Genomic DNA, 13,381 nt, shown 5'->3' on the forward strand with positions numbered 1-13,381 from the left:
AGGTTCTCACAAATATCGAAACATAGTACTCTTCTAAACAGCCTGTCCCCACATAGACCGTGTCCTCATTAGTTAAAATCAACAAGGCATACACTTAACAGAGCCATTATTTCCATTTCTTATCAACAGCGATATGATCACTTTTAAGGAACAACACAATTAGCCTGATTTCAGATACAGTTTAAAAGTGGATTCTAAAATACTCTCCTTATCTAAAGGACTAAAGTACCGCTCTAGTCCTACGTCTCTGCCCCATAACAGAGATGTATAAACCTCAAGTATACACACAAGAGGAAATGCTTGCATTTGAAATGGGGCGTAACTTTTGCCATCACAACTCTGCATCTGGATGGTCCTTTCACTCCTCTACCTCCTTCTCATGCATGACATGGGAAAACAACCTTTTCTATTCCTGTTCTTAAATTTGCAGTGGAGCATTCAATAAACAGAGGGTTAGGGTAAGGGATGAAGAGACGTTAGGGCTGGTGTAACACGGCCTGGGCTATCAGCCTGGAGTTATCTCACTTTTGCCATAGAGACTTTCTCAGTGGTTACTGCACCAACGAAAGCCCTGGCTGTAGCATCCTTTCTCCACCCAAAGGTCCTTTTTTGCATTTCCTTATGTTTCCCATTCCCTTCTTCCCTGTATGTTCTGAGCTCTCCAGGGAGGCAGGATGCCTATTTTTGGGTTACAAGACATTTTCAGCCTATTACATTTGGTTAGTGTCTACCTATGAAGTGGTCACAGAAGCAGGTAGCAAGGACGAAAGGGAACCCCAGGACATTGCTGAGGCACACAAGTGTTATGGCACAGACAGCTACACATACCTCAGAGGTGGGGTACCCATCACTATATAGCCCTCAGCAACTGGGCACAGGTTCCTTTACAGCCCTCACTATATAACCTCAGCCCAGGCCCCATTAAACCCCACAACAGCAAGGAAATGCCCATAATCTTGCAGGTTCAGGCCCTCAAAACTAGCTTTTTTTTTTTTTTTTCAGTGCTCACAAAAAAATGAATCTGTGTTTTGTAACATGCAGTACACACTCTTTTTGCTGTGTAATCAAACAACAATGCAGTAGTTGAAGTAGGCTGAAAGAGCTTATCACCCAACCACAGCAGCAAATAATCAAGGTCCAGGCTGCACGATGTAGCGATGTAGTGATGGGGCAAAACCAGCCCCCTGGGAGATGCATGTTTCTTATTCCTGTTTTGGTGGAAAACCCCACTGAATCTTGAATATTAGGAAAAAAATACAAACAAAAATATCCCCATCCCCACTATGAACATCCCTACATAGTATGAAATCCCCACATACAGAACAATTTTATTTCTAGGAAAGCAATGCATGGGAACAGCAACTGTACAGGCTGTGGTTAATTGCCTATTCAGCGCTATGCACCATCATTTTACACATTCTCTTTCCTCCACCTTTATTTCCCTTTTCTGTCAAAACTCTATGTACTAACTCAACCCTGTTGAGAATGAATAAGTAGGAAAACCCATGCCAACGTGCAAAGTTTTGGTGGTGGTCAGTGTGGGGATGTGTGTGTACCCTGCAGCAGTGTCTACGGTTTGGGGCTGACTGCAGCCTGAGGACCAGAGGAGGTTCATTCGCACTGACACACGCAGCCATTTCCAAATCCAGAGAAGTTTCTCACCAGCAAAGCATATTTTATTCAAGAACAGAATTTAATAGGTGCCCTGCCTCCATTTCAGGGGGTACTGCCTCAGACAAACACTATGGGAGAGTTTGCTTCAAACCTTTTGTCTTTCTGTTTTTTTCCCCCTGATGAGCCATAAGCTATTGACCTTTTCTGTAACATACGGAGGTGGTTGCTGGGCTTTTCTCTGCTAAACTGCTAACATCTGCATCTAGCTATTAATTACCTGGGATTTTTTTTTTCAGTCTCAGCAGTCATTACTGTAACCCTTAATATCAAATCCTCCCATCAGGGGACTACTCATTATTATCGCTATACATGGTTTCTAAGGTGTCCACCCACATCACAGCTGATTCTGGAAGAGAGAAGCATGTGGTAAGAATTGCTTTGCCTACACAGGAAAGGAACTTTTCATATAAAAAATGCTATGGAGTGACCAACATGGGCGAGCAAATGGCAAATCCCCCGGGGAAATGATATGGTGCTAAGCTGCTGAAGTGGATTTCCTCCCACCAGCACAGCTGAGTCCTGCCTGAACTGCCTTCCAAGGCTGAGCTGCTTTCAGCCTGCCACTGCCTGGAAGTGAGTGATGCTCAAATAATGGCTTTGCTTAATAAAATGCTGGCTCTTTCTTTTTTAAAGAGGTACAAAATGTATTCGCAAGCAATAAGCCAGTATGTGACTTAACCACTGTTCCAGTGATTTACAGAATATTTAATTCAGATCATTATAAAAAGCAAGAAGCTCAACAGCTCCATCAGGGTTGAGCCAAATGCCAGTAAACTCAACTGAAATATTCCTATCCACTTCAGAGGATTTAAGGTCAGGCTTCACAATCAAGCTATCAAGTTTACCTGTTCCAAGGGCTACACCACACTATGCAGCAAAGGTGCCTTAATTAACTCTACAAGCTCTCTCAAAAAGACGATAAAAACTATGGAATAACTATCCTTAAAGAGGGAGGAAAGAGAAGAACTAGCAACGGCAGATTCTTTACAAACTGCAGAATATGTTTTTCTACTTATTTAACAAACTTCACATTGTTCTTTGGTTTCACATACCTTTTTATAAGGGCTTGTTTCAACCTCTATATATCATTGTTGGGTGAAAATATTAAGTTCCTCTAAGTAAAATGTAATTAGCTGAGAACAGACTATTAATTACAATACTTTTTCCTCTAAAATGTGGGCTCTAGTAGAAGTTTATTAATGTTAAAGAGTGAAATTGTGCAGCACTCTACAGTAATTATCGCTTATCCCCTCTGTTGGGTAAGCAATATTTCTCCCCTTGCTCTGCAGGTGGGGACACTGAGGCACGGGAAGTCTCTTTAATGCTACAGAGAAGGGGCATAACAGGCAAAATAAGATAAAATAGAATGGTCTTGGTCAAACAGACAGATGTCTGGAGCAGATCCAGTTCCCTGAAGTTTTTAAAACATGATTTTAAATAATGAAACATGTATTCCTCTTACTGTGAACATGGAAATGGGAGCATGTGCAAGGAAAACCTTGTTGTCTTTCAAAATATTCTACAATAGGGTATGCACAAATCTGATTAAGTTTTCTTTAAATAACTTTAACCTCTTTCCATCCAGTAGCTTGCATAAAAGGAGGAGACAGGCACATTAGTGACAGCACTGCAGACAGATCTACAGACATGACTTTAAAAATCTACTTGAGCGAAGCATGGGCACAGCTCCTCCTCCTGTTATCGCTATTGTGGGTCTCCAGTGTGGATTCTGCACTCATTCCACTCATAGGACTTCTCTTGGGGTTACTGGGAGTTCAGTGTGGGCGATGCCTGCAGGATTTTACAGGTCCTCAGCAATGCAGACGGCTCAGCTCTGTGACTGCTCCTCTGATCTACTTACCACGTTCCTCTCACTACACCATATAAATTTGGGAAGAAACATGGATGCCACTTAGAAGTAACTTGTGAAGTAACTCCTTCCTTCCCATACACAAAACCAATGAGGAGTGGGAATAACTGATTTTCTCTCTGATCCCTATAAGCGTGCCTGGAAGCTCCCACTGACGTGCCCCAGCTGGATGTGCTAACACTGTGCTGAGAGCTCACACTGGGGGGTCAGCACTAACCCCTGCCACTGAGCTGTGCTCAGAGGGAAACAGTTCATGCAGAACTGGATGAACACTATGAGGTCTGAGGAAACGGATGTTTTATTTTGGGGTATGCAAACACCACAGAGAAGTGTAAAAAAGTATAAGATTTCTGCTGGCCACAGCAAAACCTTAAAGCATAGAGGTACCCCCTCAGCTGTTAATCTAAAATTAGCTCTTGCTTAGGACCTAGATCAAACCAGTGGTCCAGCAGCACGCACGGGTGTGAAATGGCTTTAACACTGGTGAGGGAAATCCTGCAAGAAGGTCAGAGAAATGCTCTGGCCAGTCAGAGCCTGCCCATAAAAACCCTAAACAAACTAAGCTTCTTCCCTTCTTTCAGTGAAGGATGCAAATGACTACGCTCATCCATACTGGACTCAGCAGGAGCAACATTATTAAATCCCACGAAAGAATAAAACAATTTCCAGTAACTGGATTTCATAAGTTGGCTGTTGCCTACATCGTATTGCTAAATTTTTATTTTCCAAAATAAGGAACAAATAATGCTAGGAAATAACTGCATATGATATTTGTGTCCCACATTCTCCCAGTACCTTGCACGAGAGCATCCTGTTCGGCTTCTAGACCTGCAGATGCTCTCGCAGCACCGATAAATTACAACTGGCTGGCAGTTACAATGCGGCAAGTGCAAAACTTGGGCGGGGGGGGGGGGCGGTCTGAGAGGAGCTTTGCAAAAATATTTCTTATGGAGACAGCTGTAAGCAGTTACCGGAGGAGAGCCGATGGGGCGATGTGGTGGCAGAGCCCACGGGCAGCCAGCGCAGGGGCTGGTTCCACCAGGTGGCAGCCGGCGCCAGCGGCTGGGTTGGGCGCGCAGCTGGAGGGACACGCGGGGTGACCGGCAGCAAAGCTGAGCCGAACATGACCCCCCTGCACCCCTCAGCACAGGAAAATGGGAACTGCGGGCCTCAGCCGGCTCCCCCGGTGAAAACTGGAAACTATGGGCTGTTGAAAACGGAAGGCAAACGTGGCAAGCACGGTAGGGGGTTTCTACCCCAAGTTTAGCAAGAGGCAGTCAGAAGGCTGAAGTAAGAAAAAAACGGAGGAGAAATGAAATCTGTGCAGTAAGTACCCCTGCAGAGATATTCACTCTTTCTCCTACCTTGGGTTTATTTAAATTTTTAGACTAGATGCTTGGAGTCTGTGCCATTGGCATGTATTAGTTGCCCTGTAGAGAGCCAAACTGTGCTGCTGCTCCTCATGCGGGGAGTTTACTTCCACAACAGCTTCAGGGAAAAGCGTTGCAGTCCTGCACCCTGTATAAAATAACATTTTCAAACGTTTGTGTTAAGGACATGCCCAAATTGGCTTGTCAAACTTATGGAGAGCTCAGAATGAAACTTGGAAAATGCTGGTACAAGCCCCTTTTGACTTCAAACAAAGCCTGAACCTGGGAAGTCTGCAGAACACAGTGAAAATAATTAGAAATTTCCCTTTAAAAAGCAATTTATGCTGGCAGATTAACGTCACATTATTTAAAAAGTGATGCCACAGATTAGATTAATTCGCTTACTTACTAGTTAGTCTCAGCAGGGGTTAGCAGGGGCATGAGTGGGTACAAAGTCTGTACTGTCTGGCCTTCCTGATGAGGCAGATCATAGCTGAGATGAGGAACAGGGTAGGAAGGGCACCAGGAAAGCCACACTGTCACAGCCTGTTTCCAGGAGTGTTTAATGAGCAGGAGGGATATTGCAGAGGGGAATGAGTTTGTTCACCAGCAGCCACTGCCTTGGCTGCTGGTTTGGAAGTACGCTGAGGCACCACTGGCACACACTGATGGGGTGGAAAGCTGGTGCCTACTTGCAGAAGATGACTAATGCAGGAAAACAGTTTTTACAAATGGCAAAGGAGCTGTTGCTCAGTGCCAAGAACTTTTGTCACTCATGTGGAAGGCAAGGATGCTGCCTTTGAGTTGCAAATTCGTCATCACCAAAGGACCTGGAATATCAAACTGAACTGAACCTTGTGCTGTGTCAGTGTGCTTGGTCTGCCCTCAAGAATCTTCATCCACACATATCCATCACACCAATGTTCCTGTCCTAAATATGAAATATGTGATGAAGAGATTTTTAGTCCTTCATTCAACAGAGGCTGCACTTTCAGTTGAAGTATTTCATCACCTGTTACATCATGTTCAACTGCTACACCTGTCCTCTCTCTCAATGCACCACCCTAAAATACATGCAGAACTCCAAATGAACAATAAATGCCCACATTCCAGGGAAATAGTAATGTGCCACCCTTTCCACCATGCACACGCCCTGTGACTACCCAAAACATCAATGCAATTGCTACTGTACAATATGGTTTGCAATACCTCTGTAAGTGTGGCATATGAAGGCACAGACCCCAAGTGAGATCCTTTACTGCCCACATAAATGCTGGTTATATACAACCACTTACCCACCCAGGTTCTGCCCTGGTAGCAAAGCACCTTTGCAGCCAGCTCACACTCCACCAAGCTGTTTACTCCCTCCATGCTCACCTGAGGAGGCCTCTTCTTCCCCAGTACTTAAGCTGGGGGAGGTGGTGGGCTTGCCCCTCGCTGGGAGGCTTTGGGCAGCCCCTCATTGCAGACAGGTGTGCACAGGCCTGATCTGCAGGTGAGCTCAGAGAGCCAGATTTAGTGTGAGCTGCTTCCTCACTACACTTTAAGGCACAATCACTCTGCAGCCTGGCACCCAGACAAGGAACGAAGCCTTTTCTCAGAAAGGGCCCTTACATATAAGTACCTACAGCCCAAACCACTGTGTAAACCATACCTGTACCAACAGGACACATAGCAATCCTTCCAGCCCTCCTCCTGCCACTGGTTGCCTGATCCATCACTATTTCACACTGCAGGGACACCAATGCCAGACACACCTGTGTGCCTTCTGGCACCCCCTCACTTTCCAAATCTTGCCCTTATACTGGGTACTTCTCTGACACATCCAGCCCCCCAGCTGCCTGCACCAAACCAAACATGGAGAGCAAAGAGAAACACAGCTGAATATGCAATATAGTTGAAGCTACGGGGAGCAAGAAGCTGGTTGTCAGGGATGAAAAAGGATGATGAATTAGTAGTAGCAAACTTCCTGGACCACTATATTGTTATTTTTTAGCATTTCTAATGCCTACTATGTGTGATACTTTATTTTTTCCACCTTTGTTTTGTCTGGAATAGAACTGTGCTGTCAGTCAAGTGCTTTTGCTCTTAGCCAGGATTACTGCAGATACAAAGCTTATGTGCTCATGCTGAGTGTTCATCCTGGTTTTCTACACCCTTTCAGCCCACAAGCTAATTTCGGATATATTGCCAGAGAGAAGTTTTGAAAAATTAAATAAAGCCAGTATATTCGAGTATGTGTGTGTGTGTGTGCAAAACCAAAGACCAGATTGAGGCAGGGAAGGAAAGACCGAAGAAGTCTGGAGCACATCACACTGGGAGACCAGAGCTTTGACATGGATGATAGTGAGAAATGTCCTGATTCCCATGTTCTAACTGTACATGGAAACAACTTAACCTCGAGCTCATGATTTTTTGTGGTGAGTCAATCACCAGATACAAGCTGTAGGGAAGCAGGCTGCACAAGCTCCAGGGCTCACAGATTTTAAAACATGTATGTGCCTAGTACAGATGTTTTTGTACAAAGTATTATGTCTCTGTTGCTAAGTAGAAGCCAAAGAAAGTTATTTCAGCTTTTTGTTGTTGTTTGGGGGTGGGATGGAGGATTTTTGGTTTTGGTTTTTTTGTTTCTTTCTGTAGGGTTTTTTGCATGTGCGTGTATGTACAAGTGTGCTTGTCCTTGAGGAACATCTGAATGTCACTGAAGTTTTTACAAGGAAAAAAAATGCTGAGTGATGTGTTTCTATCTTGCCATTGAATCTGTACTTCTCTATTGCTAAAACCCCTTGTTACTGTACCAAAGACACCTGGCTGGAAAAAGGACATAGCCTCAAAAACATAGGTGTTTGTTGCAGTGTCTGACTTTAGGACTTTTGCCTTTAAAACATCATTCCTGTGGTAAACAGTGAGGTTCCCAGGAGTGCCCAGTGGGAAGGCTGCCGAGCCGCTGGACACAGGCATGGTGGGAGCTGCCTACAAAAGCAGTAGGAAACACTGAGCACCCAGGGGTGGCCAGGGTCCTGCCTTCTCTCAGGGGCAGGCGCCTGGCCCGTGGATGCAGAAATCAACAGGACTTTAGGACATGCCCCCGTGTTTTCCTAAGTCAGAGAACACAGTAATCCATTTAATACAGTGCTATGGGTAAGAGAGAGTGGGTATAAACTGAAGGGGAAGGTTCAGACTGGATATAAGGACAAACTTTCTCCCCATGAGGACAGTCAGGGGACAGGTTGCCCAGTGAGGCTGTGCAGTCCCCAGCCCTGCAGGTTTTCAAAACTCAGCTGGATAAAGCTCTCAGTAATCTGCTTTTCTAGCCTGTCTATAAACCAGGCAGATTTCTTTAAACTTTGCAGGTTTTGCCATCTATCCCAAGGATCCAAAACATCTACTGCCTGTTTAGCCATAATGTATAGAAGTGACAACTTAGTGAAGAAGTGTAGCAAATACTGAAATTATGTGGTTTGTAACCAGTCATGTGCAATGTTCTACAGAAAGGCCAGAGCACAAGTATATTGTCCCTTTATACCATTCCCACACAGTTATCACCAGTATGATACTTCAAAAACACAACCTGGCATCAGCTTCTTGGCTTTTAGCTTTGTGTTACTGACCATGATGTGAGGAATTTTGCTGTGCAACTTACGTATTTCCACTGGTGCTATGGAAATGTCACTCTGAAACACCATATATCATCATATGCCTACACATGTCTTATTGGTATGGTGGCATCCCACTCCTGACCAGTTGGGCCAGTCCTTAAAGTATATATATTTAACAATAGGTATCTTTTAAGGGAAAAGCAGGTAGAACTGTGGGATAAACTCTAGAGAAACAAGACAGATGAGATGAGCTGCAGGGTGATGGAGATGGAGCTGCAGGTGACCTACAATGCCACAGAAGTTGAGAAAGGGTGACTAAAAAAACTGCAATTAATAATCAAAGCTAAAGAAGGATCCCTTCATGCTAAATGATGCCTATGTTAAATACTGAACCTACATCAGGACCTCCTGGATAGGGGGACCTAAATGAAGAGGCATTGTGTGATGGAAGTTTATTACTTGCAACGATACATAACCTTCCATACTACGTGCTTTAGGTAAAGCAATATGCTTTCATTAAGTTTAGAAATGCTGTGTAAAGCCTGTGTGGCATTCTTGCTTGTCTGCACTTACACTCTCTGAAAAGATAAACTGTAAACCCAAAGGCTCGTAGCTTCAGTGTAATTGTGAGTGCATGTATCTAAGCAGCATTGGGATCCTGGGAACAGACTACTGGTCTATCCGCCTTCAGATGGGATGCTAGAGAGAGCATTTGTATCAAGGGAATCTGCCAAGACACACAAAACTGAAGGGCAATGCCTCAATTCTGACCAAATTTAAGGGACTAAACACCCTCGGATAGATCCTCTGACAGTGCTCTGGGAGGTGGCCAACCACAGCTCTCAGCCAGATGCCAACACATCTATATTCTAGCCAAAAACTTGAAAACCGGAATATGAAATTCACGTAGTCTGACTCCCCAGGGAAGCTGAGTATTTCTGTTTCCAGACTATGTCATCTTTTGTAAAACACACAGCTCAGTGGAGGCTGCAGCTGAATGCCAGACCATTGCAAAGGATTGTCACAGGAAACCATTTTTCACAATATGCATTATTTTGCAGAATTCTTAATGGCTGAGTTCTAAAATGAAGACATTGAAAAATTGCTTACCCATGAGGTATTTTGCTGAGGACATAATACGCCGTATATGAATGCTGATACACCTGCAAAACGAAATTAAGAAACAAAACAAAACAAAAAAAAAGAGATTAGTAATTGTCACCTGTGTTAACAGGGCTCCTTTTTCTGCAAAAACAATCTTGCATTTATGGCTAGGGAGCTCTTATAAACATTTCAAAATCTGTAGTAGAAAAGAACAATACAATAATTCACCTAATGCTGTTGTGTGTTCTTTTCATCTTGCACTTTATTACAGTGTTTGGCAAATCGTATACATCCAGATGCTCTGTGTCGTTACCATGACTACCAGGTCTTTGATTAAACTGGGGGCACATGGTCTCTGCAAGGGCTAAATATAGAACAATCATTAATGAGGACACCTTGGTCAGCTGGAGACATTCTCCATCATTATAACTAGACACGACAGGGCTATATGTGTATTTTTTTCTTTATTCCCACATAAATAAAACAGGGAGTGATGCTGGGTGATCTCAGAGCAGGTTGTAAGACCCCTGTCAGTCATCAAATAAAACCTTATTGACTTAGGGTGTAAAGCTGACCTCCCGTTTGTTTGATCTGCTAAGTTGCATCTTCATATCAATTTGCACTCTTTGGGCCTTGGGAAGGAAGCATGGCAGGTCATCTCAGAAGGGAGGCTTTATTACTTATATTCTAAGTAGTAAATAATAATAATAATACTGAGTCAAGGTCAGAGATTTAAGAGTTGGTGATTTTCTACTAGTGACAACGCAACCCCTAACAGTGATCTGTGGTTGCCCAAGGGGAGCAATGCTGAGCAACACAAGAGTCAGGGCACCAGTGTGAAAGGTCTAACTATGAATGACTTTATACACATTTATACAGGCACTCACTCTTCCAACTCTGTCCTGTTACTGTGTGCTACTAAATAAATAAGTCTCCTAACAGTCATTTCATTTGACTTCTACTTACGTTTTAAGCCACTCGCTCTCCAGTGGCTCTCATAAAGCATCCTGTCCCAGAGGATAAAACTTCTTGAATATTTGCTTCACCAATGAAGTCTATCTGATCAAATTGTTTTTCCTAGGTACCTCTGGTTTTGCTCAGCTATATATATATATTTTTTAACTTATGTCAAGAGCCCACGAGATGTTCCGGATGGTGCTGCCAGCCTCAGCAGTGGCCATCCCAAGCACATTGCTAGCATTACAGACAGGCGACCATGACTTACTACCCGTCACTCTCAAGGGCAAGCCTGCATAGTAGCATCTATAGTAGGCTTACATCTTTTGGAGACACAGTAGAGAGGCAGATCAACACAAGGCACATCATCCTGTAGCTATTAAAAAAAAACTTCTCTCTTACAATTTGAATCCAGACTCTAAATCCTTACGCTACTGCATGAACCCCCTGAAAAAAAGCTACCACCAGAGTACAGAGGTGAACCCGCTGGATATCTGCCTATGAAGTGAAGAGACTGATGCTGGACTGGCGTGATCCCCTTCTTCTCCTTGCAATTCACTCCCTTAGTTACAAGGACATCATCAGGTCAGATCCCAAAACCTTATCTCCTTTCAGGCATTCAGATACATAAAGACTCCTCGAGCCCAGTGAGTCTGTAGTATATGGATATCAGGGAGGCCCCAGCAACACAACTGAATTCACTGCAAACCAGCATTTATTTTACTACAGCTGTTTTTTTGGATCCACCTGTTACAGATGATGTCAAATGAATTAGCATTATCTTGTCTCCATCCAATCATACCAAAGAGCTCCTGAATCTTACAGTGCTGATATTGGAAACCTGCCTGATGCATGTGGCCTTAGATTTTATTCCAGCTGTGCTGAAGTTCTAAGGCTGCTAAAATTCCTTAAAGAAAATGCACTGGAAGACTAAATTTCTCCACAGAGCTGAAAAACCTAATACCATATTGCCATTAAATACTGGGCAACTTTTGTCTTCAAATATCCCAGTAGTAAGATGTAGAAAATGATGTAGATATATCAGTTGTGATCTGAGGCAAGGACTGGTGTTCAAGGTCACAAGCCATGCTGTGTTGTCAGCTACCAGAGGCAGAAGCCAACCCCCCAGATGAGCTTGGACAACTTCAGGGGGAAATAAGGAAATGTGTCAGGCTGGAGAGAAAAGAAACGGCTAGGGAAGTTTCGAGCAGGACATCTGCTGATGTCCCTGCTTGTGGTACAGAGTCCCCACAGCCAAGTTCGAGTGTTCAGAGCTGTCTTAGTGCCACTAATGGAGACTGAGGTAAAACATTTTCTTTGCCAAGACAGTTTAGGAGTGGGGAAGACGTAAGTTGTGGGACTTTCAAAGAACTCCTTTATTTTCTGAACATCATTTGTCATCCTCTTGGGTCTTTGGGCAGACTCTGAAATATCTCACATCAGCTGTTCCTGCAGCATCTAGCCTTCAAAGGCTTGCAGCTGGCAGAGTTCAGTTACAGGAGCAATCCTTTCTCGAATAAATCCTTAAAATCAGTGGGCTTGCTCATGTAAACAACAGCTACTTTTATGAGCAAAGATTTCAGGATTAGACATTTATTTTTATTATAGTTCTTTAGGACAAGAGTACATGCAGCTCAAAAGTCCTCATCCCTACTATTTCAAACCTGTTTGGAAAACACACTGTGAACAATCCTCCTTAGCAGACAGGAATCCAGGGAAAACATCACTTAATGCCTTTTTGAGAAATGAAATGGCTGCTTTCCTCTTAGATATGAAAATTGAATGAAGTTACGTTAACTTTTCAAGAGGATGACTATGTCTGCTTAATATCTCAACTAAATTTTTGGCTTTTTTGCTGGGGTCGAGCTGACTTAGGCTATTCACTTACCAGCAGGAAAACCCAACACCAGGGAAAAGTGAAGGAAAGAGATAAGCATTTTTCTGAATTCTAAAGCTAAGCCTCAGAAACTGGACAGTGCTTAAAAGTTAGTATTCATTTCATTTAACCTCACTGTTCCTGAGGCTTAGCCTACAAAAATAATGGTATTAACTCCCTCTGCTTCCCTTCTACCCAAGGGGTGCAGTAAAAGCCATTGCACTGATCTGATGCTCTTAGCCCTGATTTTGGCTGGATCCCAGAAGCACACAGCTCCTCTCAGTAGAGAGGCATATTTGAAGGTAGCAGAGTTTTTGGCAAACATTTTGCTCTGTAGACCCTCTGTGCCAAGTCATCACGCCAACATAAGTTAGAACAGGTTTGAGACTGCTCTGAAGGGTTCTAGGTGTTACCAAAATCGGGTTACAAAAGCTCCCATGCCAGCTGCGACCAATGTTGTAAAAGTCATTATACTAAAACCACTGTGCCAGAAACATGCTCCCACTGGGCTTCTCATCCCAGGTCACAGCACAGATCTTGCTTACTTTCAATCTGCATTACATTCTGCAACATGTGTGTGTTTACAATGAAATCACCAAGAGTCTAAGAGACTGATCTATCTGTTTCCACTTGTCTTGGAAAGGCAATTATCTCTCTAAAATTCAGAAAAGTGCAGGACTAATTATATATGACAACACTTTTTTCTGAGGCCACTGACCTCATTTTATATAATCAACAAAAGAAACCTGGACCTGGCCAGGTGACAACAGGAATGTAAACGCTGCAGCATTTATAGCAGCAGAGAAGAGCATCCACCTCTTCCCCACCACCAGATTCCAAAATAACAAGTAAATTGTGGTTCCTACAAGCTACAGAAACAAAATGGAAGAAGCAATTTCTGTGCTACATCACTGCTGGGCAAAGTATGGTG

General features: G+C 43.5%; 1 protein-coding gene across 4 annotated transcripts in view; it reads right to left on the bottom strand.

Annotated features, from left to right (window-relative positions):
- Positions 1 to 13,381, bottom strand: part of DPP6 (dipeptidyl peptidase like 6) — a 572,063-nt gene that overhangs the window by 117,565 nt on the left and 441,117 nt on the right. For all 4 annotated transcript variants that reach the window (XM_055805889.1, XM_055805888.1, XM_055805890.1 and 1 more), the window contains exon 6: positions 9,624 to 9,676. In XM_055805889.1, coding sequence (XP_055661864.1) covers positions 9,624 to 9,676 — 53 coding nt within the window. The remainder of the gene's footprint in view (positions 1 to 9,623; positions 9,677 to 13,381) is intronic.

Source organism: Falco peregrinus, chromosome 5 (assembly GCF_023634155.1).
Source record: "Falco peregrinus isolate bFalPer1 chromosome 5, bFalPer1.pri, whole genome shotgun sequence".
Lineage (NCBI taxonomy): Eukaryota > Metazoa > Chordata > Aves > Falconiformes > Falconidae > Falco > Falco peregrinus.